The sequence below is a fragment of the Amblyomma maculatum genome, chromosome 1 (genome assembly GCF_055883805.1).
Source record: "Amblyomma maculatum isolate TAMU_Amacu chromosome 1, ASM5588380v1, whole genome shotgun sequence".
In the NCBI taxonomy this organism is placed as follows: domain Eukaryota; kingdom Metazoa; phylum Arthropoda; class Arachnida; order Ixodida; family Ixodidae; genus Amblyomma; species Amblyomma maculatum.
The window spans coordinates 80,031,413-80,051,907 of NC_139344.1; the positions used below are offsets into that span (position 1 = coordinate 80,031,413).

Sequence of the window (20,495 nt, forward strand, 5' to 3'; positions counted from 1 at the left end):
AGTGTCCTTAAATTTTGCATTGTTGTGATATTTTGCCACTTTTATTCTGTGCCTTAGGTTTTCAAGAACAACACGGTTCCTTTTCTTCGAGACATTGGTCATGCATTGCGCACCAATGTGCTCTTCAAGAGAGATTCTAATGGCCAAGCCATGATTTACCCATGGAAAGCAACAGAAGGACAGCTGCCCAACCATTCAGTTCTTCCTGTACCTCGCACAGGGTAAGCATGGTTGGTTTTCTGTTCTCCAAGCATAGCAGTTTTCACAGATTCAGGTTGTTGAATAAACAGCACACAGGGTGAACTGTATGTGTGTAGTGTGGGTGTGCGCTCTGTATGCATGGCTGTGTACAGCCTACACTGCCTTATATGTGGGAGAATAGATTATCCATGTCATCAAGGAGGGCTTGAAAAAGAGGGAGTACTAAATAAAAAGGAAGAAGCCAGGCAAAAAGACAAGCAGTGGAAGGGCCTGGTAATCTATCATGCATGTGTATGATTTTCGAGCACACAAAGAAAAAAAATAAAACCTTCTATATGAGCTTGGAAGCCATTCAAGAAAAATGTACAGCTTAGCATGGTTAGTCCAAATGGGAATTAGGTTTGTTAGCGCTTCAGTTTTCGGTTCAGCTTCAGGTTGCACATACTCATTAGCATACGGTCGTAATCTTCACATTATGTGAGAGACCAACTGATACAGATATGAAGCCCCGCAATAAGCAAGCTGTACGAACTTGCTGCATTTCCTAGGAGTAGCATGTCTAGTAGCGTGCCTGACTTGGGATCCAAGAGTTCCTGTGGCTTTGATTCCCATGTTAAAGTGCCGCCCAAGTTGACAGCTCCTTCCAATTAAGCCATGACATGGTCTCATGACATCACACAAACCGCCAACCAAACGGTGGCTGGCCATGTCACCTGCCAACTGCCTTGCCAGAGGCATGCTCGTGAGGTGGCCTGGACACAAATAAACATCAGCAAAATGCAGGAGTGCAGGTCTTAGTGCTAACAAACTAAAAGAGTAGTTTAAGCAGAATGTAGCCATGATAGAACATAACAGAATACGCGACTTTTTTAACAGAATTCCAGTAAGAAAAGAGAAAAGTGTGGTAATTGTCACTTCATCATGTCCCACTGATTAGCCTCCGTACGCCATCCGATTCTGGGCCAATCGTCCAGTGTAGTTATATGCCACTAAATACCTCAAGGATGGCTCAATAGTGTTTAGTGCTGTGAGAAGAAAGATCGGATGAGAGCAAAGGTGCACACATTCCTTCATAGTTTGATACATTTGTGGATATGATTAATTTCTTTTTGCTTGCAGGCTGTTACGCACATAAATGCTTAAACAAATGTCCACTATTTTTTCAGGACCCTTGTTCACCTTGAAATTGACAATCGTCGCTGCCTGAAGTCCCAGGGAAGTGAATGCTTCCAGTCTGCAGCCAAGGCAGCCGAGTTCCTGGCAGCAGCACAAGCCAGACATGCTCTGGAAACACCTTTCCACATCCAGGAAGTGCTGGGCTCTGGCCGTGAGCAGGGTGGTAGTGGAGGTGAAGGCAGCCGGGCCAGTGCTCTGGAAGTGGTCATCGGCCTCATCGTTGTGCTCCTGGCCGCTCTAGTGATTGGTGTGCTGTTCACCACTCAGAAAAAACGTGCTCGGGGAATCACGTGGTTCCCTGAGGGCTTTCTCAGCACCAGCAGTGGCCAGAGGCGGCGGTCAAGGCGCAGGGGTCCAGATGGCCAAGAGATGAGGCAAGTAGTTAGCCCGGATTTGAAAACCACTATCTTCTTTTTGCAGTAAACTGTCAGTTGACGACATCTTCTTTTGACTAGTGAGGTGTACTGTATATTAGTTCCTATTTCCTGTGTGCTTCATAGCTGCTGTTCATTGCAAAGAACTTCCATGGCCTAGACAGTTACAAGGTGTCTTCACAGCTTGGGTTGCATTTGCAAAAAAGCTGAAATATATCTGGCTGGTGACACTGCAGGTTGTGAACGAAGTTTGCTTATGTGTTTTTGGGCCATTTAAAAAGCGAGCCAAGCTGTTTAGAAACAAGGACTCAGGTTGATAGCACTTTTATACTGTGCTTGGTTGGGGCATACAACTTCCTTTCCAGAAGTGCTGAAGCTTACAAATTAACGCCTTGTTTAATCTGCTCGGCAGGGTGGCACAAGCAAATGGTGATGGACCTCCAGAAGCCTGGAGTGATGACGAAGGAGAGCGGCCTCCAGCAAAGCGTGCACGGGGCTCACCCGACTCTGGTTGTGGGGACACCGTTGTCTCGGACTACGAAGATGAGCGGGACCCCCGGCCATGGACCCAGCAACATTTGGATGCTGCTGATGTCCGTCTCCCTGAAGTGCTGCAGGCACTCACTCCACCACAAGGCAGCGACCTCGACCACAATGTTGATGTCAGAGGACCTGGTGTGTAGACCTCGTACTCTTCGGATTTTGTACTCTGATGTTGTGCCTTAATTCGAAAAAATCTTGGAATAGGCTTACAGAAAAGAAGCATTGAGTCATCACTTACAGCAGTTGGCCTTACCGGCTAGCGGATGTGAACATATTAAAAAGAGAGTAGCTTGCTAGAAAGCATTGCTGCAAAATACTGTGCACAACAAGCACATCACTTTCATTGCTATAGCTCTGTAAAAAACGTCAGGTGGAATCATTGTTTAAGTGTTGAAGCTTATGTGCACCATATATATGTGAGCATGGCAGTGCTAAGAAAATGGTTTCTCATCAAATCAGAACACAGAATAATATGCTAGAAAATATTGGACTTTTTGAATTTGTTTGGAGATGTTATGACATTATTTCCTGGTGGAAAGGTGCCTTTCTGTCAGCTTTTCTGATATTTTTATATTGGACTGGTTTCTGGAGCCCTCATGATAGCTTGCTCCTTGTTGTGCTTGTTTGTCACCATTCTTAGTGTCTTAATCACACCTAAACCATGCCACAGAAACTGAAATTCCACGAATGGCAAATTTATTAGTGTTAGTGGAGAAGGAGAAAAGGGCATTTTCACTAGCACTTTATAGAAAAGAAGCTAATAAAGGTGCAGTGTGATTTGGCTAACTGGGGATTGCATGTGCTGTGTGTGCTGTTCTACAGTAGAGTGGTGAGGGGCAAAGTGGTGGAGAAATGAGTGAACTGCAAGTGCTCTAGCCTGATGTTGGTGCACATTAAAGGACCCCAGGTCCTTTAATGCACACCAACATCAGATGCACTTACTAGAATCTTCCTCATTAACCTAAATCAAGCCAAACCTGATCTGCAACCATAACACTAGGCCACTGAAGGCCCACTGACAGTGCTGATAAAATTTGTTTCAGGGTCCATTTTCAATTGTTCCATGTAAATGCTGCATTATGGATATAGTTTCACAGTTTAAGGACCAATTGAAAAAAAAAAAGTTAATTAAACGTGCATATATAAATGATTTGAAGAAAGATTAAGTAATTCTAGAATTTGATATTCAGGTTGGGAAGAACCTGCGACTTGCAGTGGCTGTAATTTGGTGAGCTGGTTTGTTATTCAGGGACTGCCTCGAGTTCTACCAGCCTGATACGCTGACTTGTAGTTGTGAAGACTAGTAGAGTTCGCACTTTTCTGAGATAGTTAATGATGTTGTTGGACTAATGCAAATGATGCCTTCTGCAGGTGGACTGACACCTTTGATGCTCGCTTCTTTTCGTGGTGGTGGTGTGGATACCGGGGAAGAGCCAGGAGAAGAGGACACTGGTTCTGCAAGCATGATCCAAGACTTGCTCATGCAAGGTGCTCAGCTTGCTAGCACCACTGAAAAGACTGGAGAGACATCCTTGCATCTTGCCGCCCGCTATGCTCGTGCTGATGCTGCCAAACGCCTCCTGGACGCTGGAGCCGATGCCAATGCCCAGGACAGCTCTGGCAGGACACCACTTCATGCAGCTATTGCAGCTGATGCAGTGGGAGTGTTCCAGGTAAGAACTCATATTCTGCCAGACACGCCACAGTCAATCCCAAATATATTGAACTCGAAGGAGATTACAAATTAGTTTCGCATATTGGTAACTCGATATAGTGTAAAACACGGCAGTGAATTAGGTTACCTGCAAACCATTGTTTAACAGGATGCTGCCTGGTCAAGTATTAGCATAGTAGAATGATAGTAGTCGAGATTGTGAACAACAAATCTGTACAGGTTCCAGAACATCGTCTTATGTTTTCTGATGTGGACGCTAATGGTGCCAATTGACGTTTTAGGATTCATGCGGATCCTTGTTCACAGTCACTGTTTCTTTTGTGTGTTCAGTGTTTTTCGAAAAGGCCAGCTATCGTCAACAAAGGTTTTCTTGACATGGTCAAAATTATCTGCAGTCTAGAAGTAAAAGTGTAGTGCATCAACGTGTGGGACGCCCGTTTTGCAACCACGTGCCACCCGATGATGTATTGGAAGCTGGCCACTCACTGGGTGTCACTAGGCCTAGCCTGCTTTGCATCCAAGCTGCTGCAGACAGTACTCTGAAACATACCACTGCCTAGCATAATCGTGGTACCATTGCAGTGTAAGCACACTGGTATTTCATTAATACCAACAAACAGTTACCTTTTGCACTGTTGGCCTTCAGTCAGCCAGGTTAGCTTCACTGCACGGCCAGCGTTGTTTCGAACAGTGGCTTCTCCAAGATACAGCAAGAAATGTCGTGGAAAATTGGGTGCTGATGGAACTTCGATCACCGCAGAAAAAAATCCTCGTGTTTCTGAAGGAAGCTTAACTGCACACTTACAACTGCGCTAACAGTTATTGTTTTGTTTTCAAAATTAATTTATTGCAAAAAGATTGCCGTAATGCTGCCTCTGCTGTGCAATTCTGTCATTCAGTCACTACTCCCACTGCTGTCATGCGAGGTTCCACCACTGCTCTCAAAGGTGCACAGTAAAAAAAAAAAAAATAAAATAATAAAAAAAAAACTCATCTATTTGGCCCCCTTTAATTTGCATAATTCCACGTAAGTCAGTGGCGTCTAAGCTCGTTTATTCAGATAGGGCGCAGCTGGCATTATGAATTTAGCCGGGTTCCTGAAGCTGCGCCATGTCAAGGTATGACATGTGTGACAAATGATAGCTCAAATATTCATCTTTGGGCTTGAACTGCATGTGTATTAGATAGTTTCCAGTAGCTCCTCCAACATGCAAACAACAGTAGGCATGTTTACAGTCGACAGGCCGACAACACCTCCAGTTACATAGCATGGTTTCCGGGTTTTTCCGCTGGCCCGCTGCATCATTATTTTGGCCACGCGGGTCAGCCTGTTAACCTGGTCCCTAGTTGTGCACTGTTTATACGATAATTGCCTTGTGTCTTATCTTTTCTTGTTCTTCAAAAGATTCATGCCACAGCAGCACCAATGCATGCTTCCCACAGTTCTGTCCATGCGGTATTTCTGTACTTCAAGCATGCTGAAACTCTGCGCTCGTCATATGCTGTGAGCTGCTTGTGTGGTGAAGCCGTTTCACAAAAAGCGTGGCCAGTGTGGCATTGTAGAATAAATAGACAATGGATGTGGATTTGGCTATTCTCTTTGTTGGCCCCTAATGGCTTGATGTGTGTCCACAACAATGGGGATGGCAAATTCATGGAAAGCCATGCACTGTCGTGAAGACGACCCTCCCTAAAATGCAGACAGCCCACACCCCACTTTTTAAACACATTTTTTTTTTTCTATTTTCAGTGCAAGTGTGTGCAAGAAAATATGGTAAAGCAAGCTTGCTGAAACTGGTAATAGTGTAATATACATCAGCAGTCAATTTAGTACACTTCATTGGTCAGTGTGGTACTAGTCTCCCTTTGTACAAGGCCTTTGTTATGAAGACTTTTGGGAGAAAATACTCTCCTGCCTTTGGTACTATGCACTGGACAAACCTGAGGCATACTAGCTTGTGACGCACTCATTTGTTGCATCACTTGATCTCTTTTAATATTTGTGCTGTTTTTCCCCAGATCCTGCTGCGGAACCGTGCCACTAACCTGAATGCCAAGATGAACAACGGGATGACTCCTCTCATCCTTGCCATTCGCCTTGCTATGGAAGGCATGGCGGAAGATTTGATCAATGCAGACGCTGACGTGAGCGCAGCTGATTCTGACTCGCGTACACCACTTCACTGGGCAGCTGCTGTTAACGATGTTGCATCAGTGCGAATTCTGTTGGCTCATGGGGCCAACCGTGATGCCCAGGATGTGCATGAAGAAACTCCTCTGTTTCTCGCTGCACGTGAGGGAAGCTTGGAAGCTGTTCGAGCCCTTCTCGACCATGCAGCCAATCGTGACATCACCAACCACATGGATCGACGGCCACGCGATGTTGCTCGTGACCGCATGCACCTTGATATAGTTGAGTTGCTGGACAAGTATGTGCCAAGCCCCCACCTATCAGGACTTTCCAGCCCACCGATGTTGCTTTCAAACCCAACAGTCATTGGCTCCACCAAATCTGCTAAGGGCAAGCGGCGGCAGCCACAGGTGAAGAATGGTGCCAGTGGTGCGCTGCAGCAGCTTGACATGCCAGCCACATCACCAAAAACAGATACAGCAGCAGCCACCATCCAAAAAAGGAGGACGCCGTCGATCAAAAAGTGCAGGGATCCGCCAGCACTGCCTGATGTTGCTCACTCACTTGACTCTCCCCATGAGTCACCGGGTGGTCCTCTCTTCTTGCCTCAAGAGGCCGTGGCCACTTTCACAAAGCAGCCACCATGCTATGAAGATTGTGTGGGGCCCGTCTATGCTGGAGTATATGATCTGCAAGCCTATGCAAACACAGGCCCTACTGCCATGTCACAACAGCAGCAGCAGCAGCAGCAGCAGCAGCAGCAGCAGCAGCAGCAGCATCAGCGCCAGACATCGGTGCCTTCCAGCATGAGTGGCTATGGCATAGCATCATCGCCTGCCAAGCAGCGGCCCTCACTGCCAACGTCACCCACACACATGGCTGCCATGCGTGCTGCGCACCAGCATAAGCTGCAGCAAGGGGGCCCCACTTATGACTACCCAGTGCAGCCAGCCTACTATCACTACCCCACGCCACCATCCCAACACAGCCACGGCAGTGGAGCTGAGGCCACACCCCAGCACTACCTCCACCCGGGTGAGACATACCTGACACCGTCGCCCGAGTCACCCGGTCAGTGGTCCAGTTCTTCTCCCCATTCGGCACAATCTGACTGGTCAGAAGGCATTTCCAGTCCTTTGGGACAAGCATTGGGTGGATCAGCCGACTCCAAACAGCAGGCAATGCAGCAGGCTGGACTCACTCACCCTGATCCTGTATTTATCTGAGTTACTGTGCAGTGTGGACTGAAAAAAGGAAAAGGAAGACTATGGGAGGTGGACTACTCAAATATGACTTCCCAGGAATGACAGTGTGTGTTGTGCTCTTCAGTGAAAGACTGCAGGACAGAACATCTTTGTGATGGACTATTCAAAGATGCTCATAGAGATGCCATGTACACAAATTTTATTTTTTTAAAGCTGTAGGTTTAGAGATTTCTCGCTGTAACCTGTAATGCCCAGTCGTGTCACAGCTTTTTCAAGCGTTTAGAGAAATGCCCTTTCTTGCTTAAGATGATTTCCTGGAGGTCAAAAGCACACTTCTGGCGGTGAGTGCCATGGACAAAAGTAGTTCTGTCCCAGTACATTTTCTATAGTCAGCTTTCTACATCACTTTTTACAATCATGCAGAGACATTCTTTGTCCCCGTGACAAAACTAAATTTGAGGCAAGGGTGTTATTTTTGTACTTGTAGCTTGCAGTATGTTTAAGAGGGATGCTAATGGGCACTTCTAATGGCAAACATTATTTATAACACACCTCTTCTGTATCTTTGCCAAACAGTTTTATCTTCCAAAGGCCTCATTAGCTTGCTTCTCAAACATGTCTGTCAAGGCTTGGTGGTACCTTTCCTATCTGGTTACTTTGTAGTCAGCATTAAAGTTTGTCTTGCAACTCTAATTTTATTTTCTGCAAAAATGACCGTAATGAGATCACATTAGTACATTGGCCAAATGTTAATTGAATATTAATGCACATCGGAAGATGGCAGTTACTGACAGCTTGAATCCAAATGACTAAACAAGTAGAGCTCAACTTTTCATAAGCTCTTTCTTCTGCTTTAGCTAGGAAAGCTTCACTTTACTTTTTGAACTAAACAAGCAAAGTGCACAGCTTTCATTATTAAATTCTGCACTATAGTGAAAGTAGGCTGAAAAATCTGCCCCCCCCCCCCCCCCTCCCCCCCCCCCAGTTTGCAAAGAAAAAAAAATTAGGACATAAAACACCAGTCACGCTCAAGATCTGGACTCTTTATATTCTTCAGCATGATCACTGATAAACATACATAGAACTAAACACTTTCATAGTCAGCCTCTGTGTATTTGTTGTAGTAAACACATAAAGTTGCTCACAGAGACGATTTGTGTTCGTGTTGCTGCAAGCTAGCCTAAGGCCGATCACCATGCATTTTTTGTTGTAGTGCTGTAGTTTGTAAATAAGATGTGATGATGGATCATGTCTGCTGTTCTCCAGACTTAAATTCATTTGTGAATCAGTATTCAAATTCCTTTGCACAGCTTACCCCGCACTGCACATTCCAAGCGTAGAAAGGCTTGCAAATATTCGTGCAGGAAGCAATTAAGAGATTGTACTGCTTTGAAATTGTTTTTACTATCATCCGCAGTTACTGGATCTTGCTCAATCCTGGAGAAGTGCCAGTGAGGTACACTTTTGTCCAATGATGTGCTCCGATTGTGTTTGTCATTGCAGCATATTTATTTCACAAGAAGGGGCCAAAGTAATGCTTCGCATTTTTGCGGCAGCAACCCTTGGTACTAACTGGCAATCCCATTGCCCTCTAGACTCGTGAATGCTACATTGATTTAGCATGCACATGGATACTCAGTAAATGATGCTTTTTTTTGTGCAGCTGTAAATAGGTCTTTTGCCGTACCTCTGCTTAATGTAACCATATGACTCATTTTGATCAAGGCTCATCTTGGGCATCCTACACAAAGAGTCTGTTACCACTCATTTAATATGCTGATGTGTTTTGCTGCAGTGTGAGGCTGCATGAGGAACACTGTATGCATTGTACAATATGTGATGTGGGACTATGCAAATATATAAATATATATATGTATGTATACATATGTACAAAGTCCAAGAGTGCAACGGCATTTAAAATAATGTGAAAACTTAGCAGTGCATGCACATGCAATCCTGCCAAAATGCAATGCTCTGCACGTGCATGATTCCTTTAATTGCCGGAAGAAAAACCGTGTTCATAGGTTGGTCATTTTCATTGCTGTTCAAAGGAAACGTGCACAATAAAGACAGTTCTTTGAATAAGGTGTGTTAATATATCAATATCTGGCAATGCAGCAATAGACTGTTTGTTACTGCCCAAGTTCGAATAAACAGGTACTTTACATTGAGTCGAAAAGATCAGTTACAAATACATAAATGCCGAGTGGTAGAGTTGTAAATGATTGAAAGCAAAAATTACAGACTTAGATTTAGATTCTTATTTTCATGGAAAGTAATTACGCATTATTTCATGCCGGTAAGGTATTCATGGAGCTATGTGAACAGTCTTTGCTGCCTTTCACTTTATACCTGGGTGTCAAACCGGAACCGAACCAAAAACTGGAACTGAACCGGAATCATTTTCGCAATCTTGGAACTGAACCCAAACCGGAACAAATTGGAGGAACTGTTCCGAACCGGCTCGCGGTACGATTTCGACCTACTTTCGCTGGCAAGTTACCTTCATTACTTTTTCTTCTATTGCTGCTTGTAAAGCGGTCTTCACGCTTATTTCTAAAGCGACACTGCACACCACAAACATCAGAGCCATATTGAAAAATTGTCCCTTGCATAAAATATGAGAACAAAGGAAAATACATTTCCACATGCATAGCACCAATCTCTGGTGTTGGGTTATGGTTTTATCCCGCACACGGGTGGCCGCTGCATTGAGCAATGATGTAGCTCACTGAGAAAGTTGCCCCATTCGAGAGCCTTCCTAGGCAGTTAAATATTAGCCAGTAAATTGTGTATGTTGAGATATGTATTTAGATAAATAAATATATAACAATGTACAACTAAAAACAAAATGTCAAATCTGTTAAAAATGTCACACAAATAATTTTATTGAAGTAAGACTTTCTGATGGGCTAGTTGGTTCATTTGAAGCGAGATAGTAAAACTGCGTGGAAGACAGGGTACTGAAAAAAACACACAGGCACAAAGAAGATGCAGACTTCAAATCAAATTTATTCATGAAATAGGTGGCTTACAAAGCCTCTGAACGTAACAACGAAGACACTATCGTGGAAAATGCTCGACATAAAGGCAACAGCACTTTACGGCAGAATCATAGCAGCTGTGCAAACTGAACGTGCCCACCTAGTAATTCCCTAGACACTGACAGTCGTCCCCTTTTTTGGTACTAAGAAAGGCTTCGATGACCTCCCTTGCACTGCGCCTTATTTATGCCTGTGTATTTTTTTTTAGTTCTATGCGTACGTGTCTTTTGTGCAATTTTACTCTTTCTCTCCAAATTATTTTATTTTCCTCTTCGACGACATCGCAATGAGTCTCGTATATAGCAGCCGTATGCGACACAACGCCAACAAATTCAATTTGGTTGGACGAGACTTCAGAATGATAAGCCAACGATGATGTTGAGAAGGCCGCCTTGGGCAGCAATTTACTAGTCTGTTCATGAGTTGTCTCTGAATTTAGCACAAAGATGATTTCACAAGTCGATTTCCCCTCTTGTCTTCTCTTCCTTTTGTCCCTAGCAATGTGTGCTTGTTTTATTTCTCTTGGCAAGTTAAGCTATGTTCGCTCCTATGTTCAAATGTGAAGATTGGATGCAGAAAGGAAATGAATGGAATACCTGGTAGGAGCATTAATTCGCAAGCTCTATTTGCTCTGCTATCATTTCGGTCCGTACAACTACTGTGTCAGAAAAAAAAAAAAAGAATGCGCTTCATTGCTTTATCCACCATCACCTATGCGAATACCTAAGACAGTCTTGAAAGGTTGCTCTGAAAGCTAGAAGTGCACTATTGAGAGGAAACGTAACTAATGGTAACCTGGTCTACGGGTTTCGCAGCGACGAGGCAGGTAGGGACAAAAACCTTGAAAAGCAGGGAGAGGGACGAGGTCAGGAAGACAGAAGGAACCTGCAACTGGGCCTTAAGGAAGAATACAAAACAGAGGAGGGAATTCATGGCAGTAAACGTACAATCGGTGAAATGCAGTGTAAGGAACTTGATATCGCATTACATACATTGACCAGCGAGGAAAGGTGCCGAGCAAAACAGCATTTGGTCTGCCCATGGAAGTGATTTCGTAGAATCACTGGCGGCGATCAAGTACTGCTACAGGCAGCAGCAGAATCTACCCCTAAGCTTAGTTTACAAGCTGAAGATGAGTTTGAAGTGTTCCTTATGGAAAGAGAAGACTGACTGCAAGGACTCGGTGAAAGTGGCAGTTCTCTCAAAACTGAAGGAGCACAGAGCCTGCTCTATGCATTTGAAAAGGTGCCCACAATAAGCTCATGTTTTGAAAATTTGGGAGGAGGAAATGTTGCGGCACCCAGAACTGTATTCATTGGCTAGAGTAGCTGCCATCTACACGTCAGCGTCAAGAGAGCATTTTCTGGACTGAAGTATTTCCTCTCTTCTCATCGAACCCAGATGACTTCAACAACCCTCAGCAATGTCCTCTTCCTTCGGTCTTTCTATGATGGCAAATAAAATATTTGGCAGCATTTGCTGAGTACATGATGAAATATTTGCGAGCAGCCATGCTGTCATGTCATGCTTGTTGTAAATTATGCGAATAAGCTTACCAGTCTAGCCTCAGAGTGGTTCTAGAAGAAGATATATAGCGTGCCTAAGCAGGCAACAATGACGCGTAACAAGACGGTGGTAGCATCATATCGCGGCCACAGGAGCGAGACAAATAATAAATCCAGTTCTCCAGCAAATATTATCATGACTTCAACCTCAATATGAGGCAGAAGGGACTTCTGTCAGTGCCTTTTAGGCCGCAACACACGAGCGCCTTTGCGTCTCACCTTCATAGAAATGCAAAGTGCAAAGGGATCCGTGTGCTAATGATATATATTTACGTGTACAGGTATATACATAGTTATTCTTAGGGTGTGTGCTTGATTCGACCTTGATCTGATTTCAAAGTTATTTAGTGGGAGCCAGATGAAACATGGTTGTACATGCAGTAGTGGAGGCTTCACTCTAAAATAAAATTCTTGTGAAATTCTGTATACCTAAAAAGCGCAGCAGAATACTTTAATTTCTTTTAACTCTCTTTTGGTGCGTGACAGCTTTAATTGGTTACGCGCTGATGAAAATAACTATTATTTTCCCCCATACGTCCTGCTCTTATTGTCGGTGACTCAGTATTAACATTTTTGGAGCACGTCACATCTGATGACAAAAACAGTAGATGAAAAAGTAAATTTTCACCTTTTATTTATACTGGAACAGGAAATAAAACTCAGTATTGAAAAAGGGGAGTAAAAAAAACACCAGAAGTTGTTCTTTCCTGAACCCGTTTGAACCGGTTCGGGCAGGATCGAGCCGGTTTGAACCGGAACGGAATGCTTCTCTGGAGCTGAAACCGAAAAGCGTGCACCCAAATGCGAACCGAACCCGAAAAAATTCTGGTTGTTGGATACCTTGCTTTATACATATAAATTGCGCGTTGCCCTTGCCTTATTCAGTGCTTGTTCCTTATGTTTTATGCTAACTCTCCCTGCCTACAATGTTTTCTGAGCAAGCCTGCAAATTATTGTGTGAAGACAAGAACTGACACTATAGGATGGGGCAAATTTGCATTAAAAATAGAGAAGTTTGTTAAACCTGCATAATGCACAGCATATTTCGTTAACATTGATTACGTTCGTCGTTAGTAAGGCCTCTTGCTTTCTGTGACGGAAAATTATAAATTTGCGAACTGAGAAAGGATGCAAAATTCTGTGGGAGACATCAAATAAGCATCAGAATGTGCCTTTCACTACATTCAGAAAGTTCCTTGATGTTTTAAAGGCAGCAAGACAAGCATAAGAGTTGCAGGGAGAAGCCAGGTTTTCAATACCCTTGGGACAAAGTGAACAGCATGTAAATGTGCATATGGATATGGAAAGAAAGAAGTGCAAGGCTTTGAAAAAGAGGACATACTGAAAGAGTTTAGTGGAGTAGGGAAAGTAGAGGGGCACAGGACTGGGCAGCGTGAAGCACCAGCAGAAGCACAGCGATGACAGTGGCTACTGCTGCATGGGAGGTTGTGTGCATTGTGGCACAAACAGATCTGAAGCGTTGTAACTTAAATAACATTGATGCCTCTGCTGCTTCTGTATATTGCTGTTTTGTCAGTGTTTTTATGAGGGTTAGGAGGCTCGGCTTTGATTGACCGCTTAAACAGTTAATAGTATGGGAAAAATATATATATATATATATATATATATATATATATATATATATATATATATATATATATATATATATATATATATATATATATATATATACATATATGTGTGTGTGTGCTAGTCCAACTATCTACGCAAGAAAATACATCATGAAGTTGAGTTACCCAAACTGCATGCTAGCTAGTACCATTGAAATATGCCCATAATTTGGAAATGTGCATACTAATTTGGCACTGAATGCAACCCATTTTTCATTTAATAAAAATTGTGCCTTGCTACTTAGTGCTAGGTTGCAGGTTTGATACCCAACTATCGTGGCCATAACTTCATGCTGGAAAACACAAAACATCTGGGCTCATTGATTTAAATGCAAGCTGTGGGAAGCCACAGTAAGACCACTGCTCCATTGAGGCAAATGTCGTGCAGTTCATTCTTATACAGATATCCACACACTTGTATACAGCGTTTGGAAGGGGCACTGCAGGAGTATACTGGAATAGTTTATTAGCAACCTAGAGTTCGAAAGAACACCTTATTGTGCATGGATCGTGGTTCACAACTTACTTCAGTGCTATATCAAGCCAGGTAAACAGCAAAAAATGTGGAAAATGCAGAACAGACGAGTCTAGTACACAAGTCTGTGAACGTTCGTAGATGCACGTTAAGCCCGCATGGTGGATGCTGAGTTATGAAATGTTAGACCGCTGGGCCACTGCTTGTTTAATACAAGTCACATAATTAGCTCAACCACTCTAAAAACTGCCTGCCAGTGTTATTTTTTAGTTGTGTGTATGATCACCCTTGCAAGTGCTACCAAATAGCCAACATATAATTTGCTGTTGAAGTTATGGATTATATTCTTAAAACTCGCTGTTTAATGAAAAACACGGGTATTCAATACTGACTTTTCAACATCTTCAAAATTACTTATATGGCAAATACCAGATCAACAGTGATTTTCACTGTTGATGAGAAGCATGTGTTTTGCAGAGGCATTCTAGGTGACATCTTTGTGTGCTAGGTTGTGCTGCAACAACTTCTGGCATAAAAGTGCACGTAGAAATAAATGGTGTACAAGTTGCATATAAAAACCATGTAAAAATGAAAGCTTTGTGTGAACACAGTGTCATTTTCCACAGTTTCAGTACAAGGCAAGAAGTTGAGAAACATACGTGGTGCAATCGAGCGCGACTAAACCACCTGTACGGTGCCATTGCCGCTATTTCGTGTTTTGTGCTCTTTGCTTATGCAAATATTCTCTTTTAAGGCAAAAGCCTTTATAGCCTTCTCGTTGTCGTCAGAAAAAGCGTCAAGCTTTTGCAGTGGCTCTGTTTGGTTGAGACGAGATGTCATGGAGGTCTCGACCAATCACAGAGCACCATCACAGTATGCGCGAATGCATGCTTTATATGGCCATATTTCAATCAATAATTATCAATTAGTAACTAGTTAATTACTAATTGGTGGTAGGTAATTTCTTAATTACTGTCCACTGATTACTACTTGCTGATTACTAATTAATTAATAATTACTAAACAGTGACAGTTGCATGAGCTAATGAATAACTAATGAATGCTGCACACCCCAGACTACAGTGCGCGAATGCATGCCTTATAAGGTCATATGCCAATCAATGCTTAATTTCAAATTAATGACTAATTAACCAATTATTACTCAGTACTAATTGCTGATTCCTAATTAATGACTAATTGATGACAAATCAAATAAGTACTAATTAGTGACAGATGCATTAAATAATGCTGCCTTATATGGCCATATGGCTATCAATAACCACTTGCTAATTCATGATTAATTAATTAATGTGTAATTGAATATCAAATCAGTCGATATTGTCGACCATAAACCCTGACTGCTCATTGGAGGGTCAAATTTTAAAGTTAAAGCTTAGCTACTTTGGTCATCTGATGAGAAGACAGGAGTCGCTGGAGAAAGATTTGATGTTGGGAAAGGTTGAGGGTCGCCGGAGAAGGGGTAGGCAGCGAACATGATGGTTAGATGGCATCCTCGAGGCGCTGAAGATGAAGTTATGTGATGTTAGGAAGATAGTGAGAAACCGGAAAGCGTGGTGTGACATGGTCCATAGGGTCACAAAGAGTCGGACACGACTGAACTGAATTACTAATGACCGATTAATTAATAATTCATAATCAGTGACAGTTGTATAATTAACAAATTAAATACTAATTAATGCCGCACACTCGGTAAAATAGTGTAGCAGAATGCAGCACTCAGGCTTTTGCCTTTCATCACTTTAATCACCAAAGTGTCCTCGAATTTTCCTTTCCTTACTTCTCACTCCATTTTTAGGTTTTTCCGCTCCGTCCGTACACTGCCTTCATGCACCAAGCATTGTGCTTCAAGGCTTTCAACAAGTTCATTTCTCGTTGCAGTTCGTTTGCTTGGCAGCTAAGACATCTCGGAGAGCGCTGTTTTATAATTTTCGGTTGTGGTTTGCGGGGTTTAACATCATAAAGCGACTCAGGCTATGAGAGACGCTCTAGGGGAGGGCTCCAGAAATTTCGACCACCTGGTGTTCTCTAACAAGCACTGACATCGCACAGCATATGAATGCCTTGCTTTTCACCTCCATTGTAAAGCGGCTGCAGCCGGAATTCGATCACACATCCTTGGTTGAGCGCCCTAACCACTGTACCACCACAATGGGTCTTTTGTAGTCTCCCATATCCATTTGCCTCCGATCAGTGGCCTTAAGGTTGTGTGTCCGTCTTTCCGCAGGAACATGTCACCACGGCCAGGAGCTCTTTAGTAAAGCAGTTTCTTTGTGAAGACGTCTTTTCTATTATAAACACAAAAGGAAAAGGAAGTACAGTTGTTTATAGAAGGTAGAATGGGGTCAATGTTTCACTTAAATATACTAGAGTTTACAGTATTAGGGTTATAGAAGGCAAAGCTAATTTTCGTTAAAGGCCACTACTAGATATAAAGGGAGTGAAAATGTTATTATGTGTAATGAAGGCTAGATTGTTAGAAAAATAAGGACAAATAATCCACACCATTCCTTACCCTTTTTCAGCCAAAATCAATCAATTTCAGGATGCCTCAGTTTCAAACCCGAAACATTGTGCTTCAGTTTTATTTTTAAGTCAAACTACACATATATACCATGCACATTATGCTTTGTTCATTTAAGACATCCATCCTGTTTTCCAATGCTTAAGGGCTTGGTTACTTGGCATTTTGGATACAGTGAACTTGCCAGTCTTGCTAGAGTACCAACCACTGGAAAGTTTCAAGCCCCATCACCATGTGTAAACTAGAAAAAATGAGCACTCAAGCATATGCAAGGAGCTCCTGCACATATTAAAGAGAACACATGCAATATCTAAACGTCTGCTAATACTTACACCACATAAAACCCATAGAAGGCATGTGGCTTACATAGAACCGAGGTTTACAAATACACACACAAAAAAAACCAAAAGGCAGGCAGTCACGTCTAGTGTACCCACATGTATGCTATTTCTTTACCTATTGTGCTGATATAAATTATTTCCCTTCTGAACCAGTGGACCCATATCACATGCATCAGTGAATAGCCTACAGGTACAATATCTAAGCTGTACTGCCATATTAGACATTGTCACGAACATACCGGTACATTTTCGCGCTTTCCCTCCGCAGTGTCACCGATGTACGTTCTCTATCATTCTTTCAAAATTTCGCGCCTGAGCGCGAAGCTGGCGCACTTGGACAGGCTGCGCCATCTGTAATATATTTCTACAAGTTGGTATTTTCGCTCCGCAACGCGGAGCGAAAATACCAACTTGTAGAAATATATTACAGATGGCGCCCACCCCCGTGCTGAGCGATATGCAGCGCGCGCTTTTCGCGGTGCTTGCGTGCGGTTACAGGGTTACAGGTTCAAGGGTTGTTCTGCCATCTGCCGCAGGTTAATTATAATAACTGGTTCATAAAGAGGGAAAGGCACAGTATCTGTCACACTTGCTTTGTGGACACCTGAACCGCGCCTTAGGGGAAGGGAGGAAGGTGGGAGTGAAAGTGTAAAGAGAGAGAAGGGAGCCATAGTGGAGGGTCACGGAGTAATTTCGACCACCTGGGGATCTTTAATGTGCACTGACATCGCACAGCACACGGACGCCACTTCGTTTCGCCTCCATCGAAACGCAGCCGCTGTGGTCGGGTTCGAACCCGCGAACTCCGGTACAGTAGTAGGGCATCTTGTCACTGCACCACCCCGGTGGGGCATGCCGCAGGTTTGCAAGTTTTTATTTTTATTCATTTGGCATGTTTGCTACGATGTGTCACGTTCAGGGGCTCGCGCCATTGCCTCTCCAATAGGTCGACACATGACTTGATCGCTGCTTTCACTCTCTCTTGCCGCGCCCTTGCTTGCGGCTACTACAGCAAAGGAGGTTGTTTTAGCCAAAGCTTTTGGATCATACCAGTTGTGAAACTCCGCTTCAAAAAGTGACCGAATTTTGTATGCATTTTTCGGGTGTCTATAAATTGTCGCCCCATCTGGAAGCGTTCAATACAAGCTTTTTGCGATTGCAGCCATTGCTTTTTGGAAATCAAACTTTTCTTTTTTTTTCCATCTTAACTATATGGCTGTTATCTTAATAATCTTTGCCGCTGTAAGTCAACTAATTTTATTTTCCATAATGGTTGTGCATTTATCAACAATCAGAAAGTTTTGAACTTAGACGCAGTTTCCTTTAATGGCCTTGGTGCCGCCACCATTCATAAACACCCAAATTTTGACCAATCAAAGCCGCCGTTTTTTGATACATGGGCCCTATGGGTAGGGTCCCTAGAAATATTGCTAGTCTGTCGTCCGCCGGCCGCGGCGGGGGCTGCCGCTGAATGATCGCCGCGGTGGCGCTGCGGTGAACCGGAGTGCGCCACTGCTGACGGAGCAGACGACGCGCGCGCCCGTGCGCTTCGAAATGCATTCGCTGCATGCTCATTGTCAGGTGCCTTGTACATGCGATGCCGCTCTTTTGTCTTTGATTTCAGTTTAGTCGTAATATTGAATTCGCAGCCGAGTTGTTGGCATAACCACGGATGCGACTTTTTTTTTTTTCGTGAGCGAAGTTTTGCGCGCATGCCCCTGAGCCGATGTAGAAACGAAGCTGCTTTTTATACCCTATTATCCTGCTGAAGCTACCGCCGTGCCGTATTGTAATGAAGACTTCTAAGGATTTTGTGCAAACAATTGCGCTTGCATGGAGAACTATACTAGACGCACATTCTAGGCTCCAAGGACCATGTGTGCGAGCAACAGAGCGCTGTCGCCGGCGTTTTCATTCACGCTATAGTTTCATCTTAACTTCTTCGGACGCTTAGTTAAGTTATAACACGCAAGTAGAACTAGAAACTTTCGAATGCATGCACAATTAAAGCACGCAAGATGGGAACCCGAGCCCTTCAAATCGCACAGCGCTTCAGGCAAACTGCTGATAGGCATTCTTTGGTACTTAGGAAGCCTAGTAGCCACTCATCAGAATATGCAATCACTTTTGTTGACTTCCGTTTTGCAACCTCTAAAACATATTTTAACAGCCAGCTGTTAGTTGAGAGGAAGGGCACTAACACTTCTTTCAAACTCTGTCCTTGAAGGTGTTCATTTTTCATTTCACCGAGAGCTTTTACCAGCTTTGCCACCTTGTCCTTCGTACGACAAACTGCTCGAGACATAGAAGTCTGTTTCTTATTTTTTTCTTCTTCTTGACAGGGTGTTCTGAGTTAACTTTCGAAAGTATTTGCAGGCTATATGCATGTTGCATCAGAAATAATGGTACAGTTCGTCGCAAATTAAGCAACGCCCATTGTAGGTGGGAAAGGTCTTGGTAATAGGCTTCAATCCGCTGCCAGGACACAAGCTGAGTTTCGCAATGTGCTGAATAAGATTAATTACAATGTCCTGAATAAGATTAATTACCTCTTCTGTCGACTTTATAGCTATCTCCTTGACTTTGTTCCCTCGAATGCACACAGCAGCATTCATGGCAGCTTCACCACTGCGATGGAACAGAACTCGACGATGGCAATTGCCTCCGGAGATTCGTCCTCGCTTGAGTGGCACGATGCGAATGTTCACTGTTCAACATCAGAATGATCGACATTTGTCCCCAGTGGCGGTGGCATGCAGCTTTCTGCATTCCTGGGGCAGGCTCGCGTCACACGATCCACCACCGCTGTATTCTTCAACTGGCTCCACTGATGCTTCAGGATCAGTGCACTTTTTTTATTTCTCTGCAGGCCTCCCTGCTGCCTGTTTTTGCTCGTACAAGTTGCGCTCCTTTCTCTTGAGAGGCAGGGGTTTCAACAAGTATTTTGGAGTGTCAGGAAACAGCGTTGAGATGGCATCCTTCGTGAGTTGCGTAACATCCCGTGGAATCTCAATTACCTTTACCTGTCTTAAAACTTCGCTCAATAAAGCAGGGTTTGAAGTGTCGCTCACAAACGTCGACACTAGCTTATTCGTGTTACAGTAATGTGAGGGCAACCCCGATCCGGATCATCCGATATTTATATATACAGATATTTATATCAACGTCCAGGATTTCCTGTCTGCAACTCACAAAATAATGAGGAAGATATTCACCACTTCTGGGTTGGCCCGCCACTTAAACCGACAATATCGGCACCTGACGGCAGTGGGCCTTTCACCGAGCAACCCACCTTCGTACATTGCTTGCACGCAAAGGCCTTATCATCGTTCTCTCTTGAATTTTATTAGAACACAGCCAGTCTATTTTATTTCATTTATTACGCCTTTTAATTTTCGTTTTGCATATTCCTTTATGCCCTAGCTGAGACAATAAACAATGTTATTGCCTTTGCAGCCGCGCTTGATGTTGCGCTCCCACTCTTGCCTCTTCCCTGCGTCTTTCGGTGTCCTGAAGAGAGAACATTTCACCTTGCACGAGCGCTACCCGGTCTTGCACCCGGGCAAGAAATACGTGCTATCACGCTTACCCCG

General features: G+C 43.6%; 1 protein-coding gene across 1 annotated transcript in view; it reads left to right on the forward strand.

Annotated features, from left to right (window-relative positions):
* Positions 1–9,474, forward strand: part of N (neurogenic locus Notch protein) — a 75,387-nt gene extending 65,913 nt beyond the window's left edge. Inside the window, exons 16-20 of the mRNA XM_084588423.1 lie at positions 58–221; positions 1,368–1,751; positions 2,164–2,426; positions 3,666–3,967; positions 5,989–9,474. Of these exons, the coding sequence (XP_084444549.1) occupies positions 58–221; positions 1,368–1,751; positions 2,164–2,426; positions 3,666–3,967; positions 5,989–7,326 (2,451 nt within the window). The 3' untranslated portion in view covers positions 7,327–9,474. The remainder of the gene's footprint in view (positions 1–57; positions 222–1,367; positions 1,752–2,163; positions 2,427–3,665; positions 3,968–5,988) is intronic.
* Positions 9,475–20,495: the final 11,021 nt, after the last annotated feature.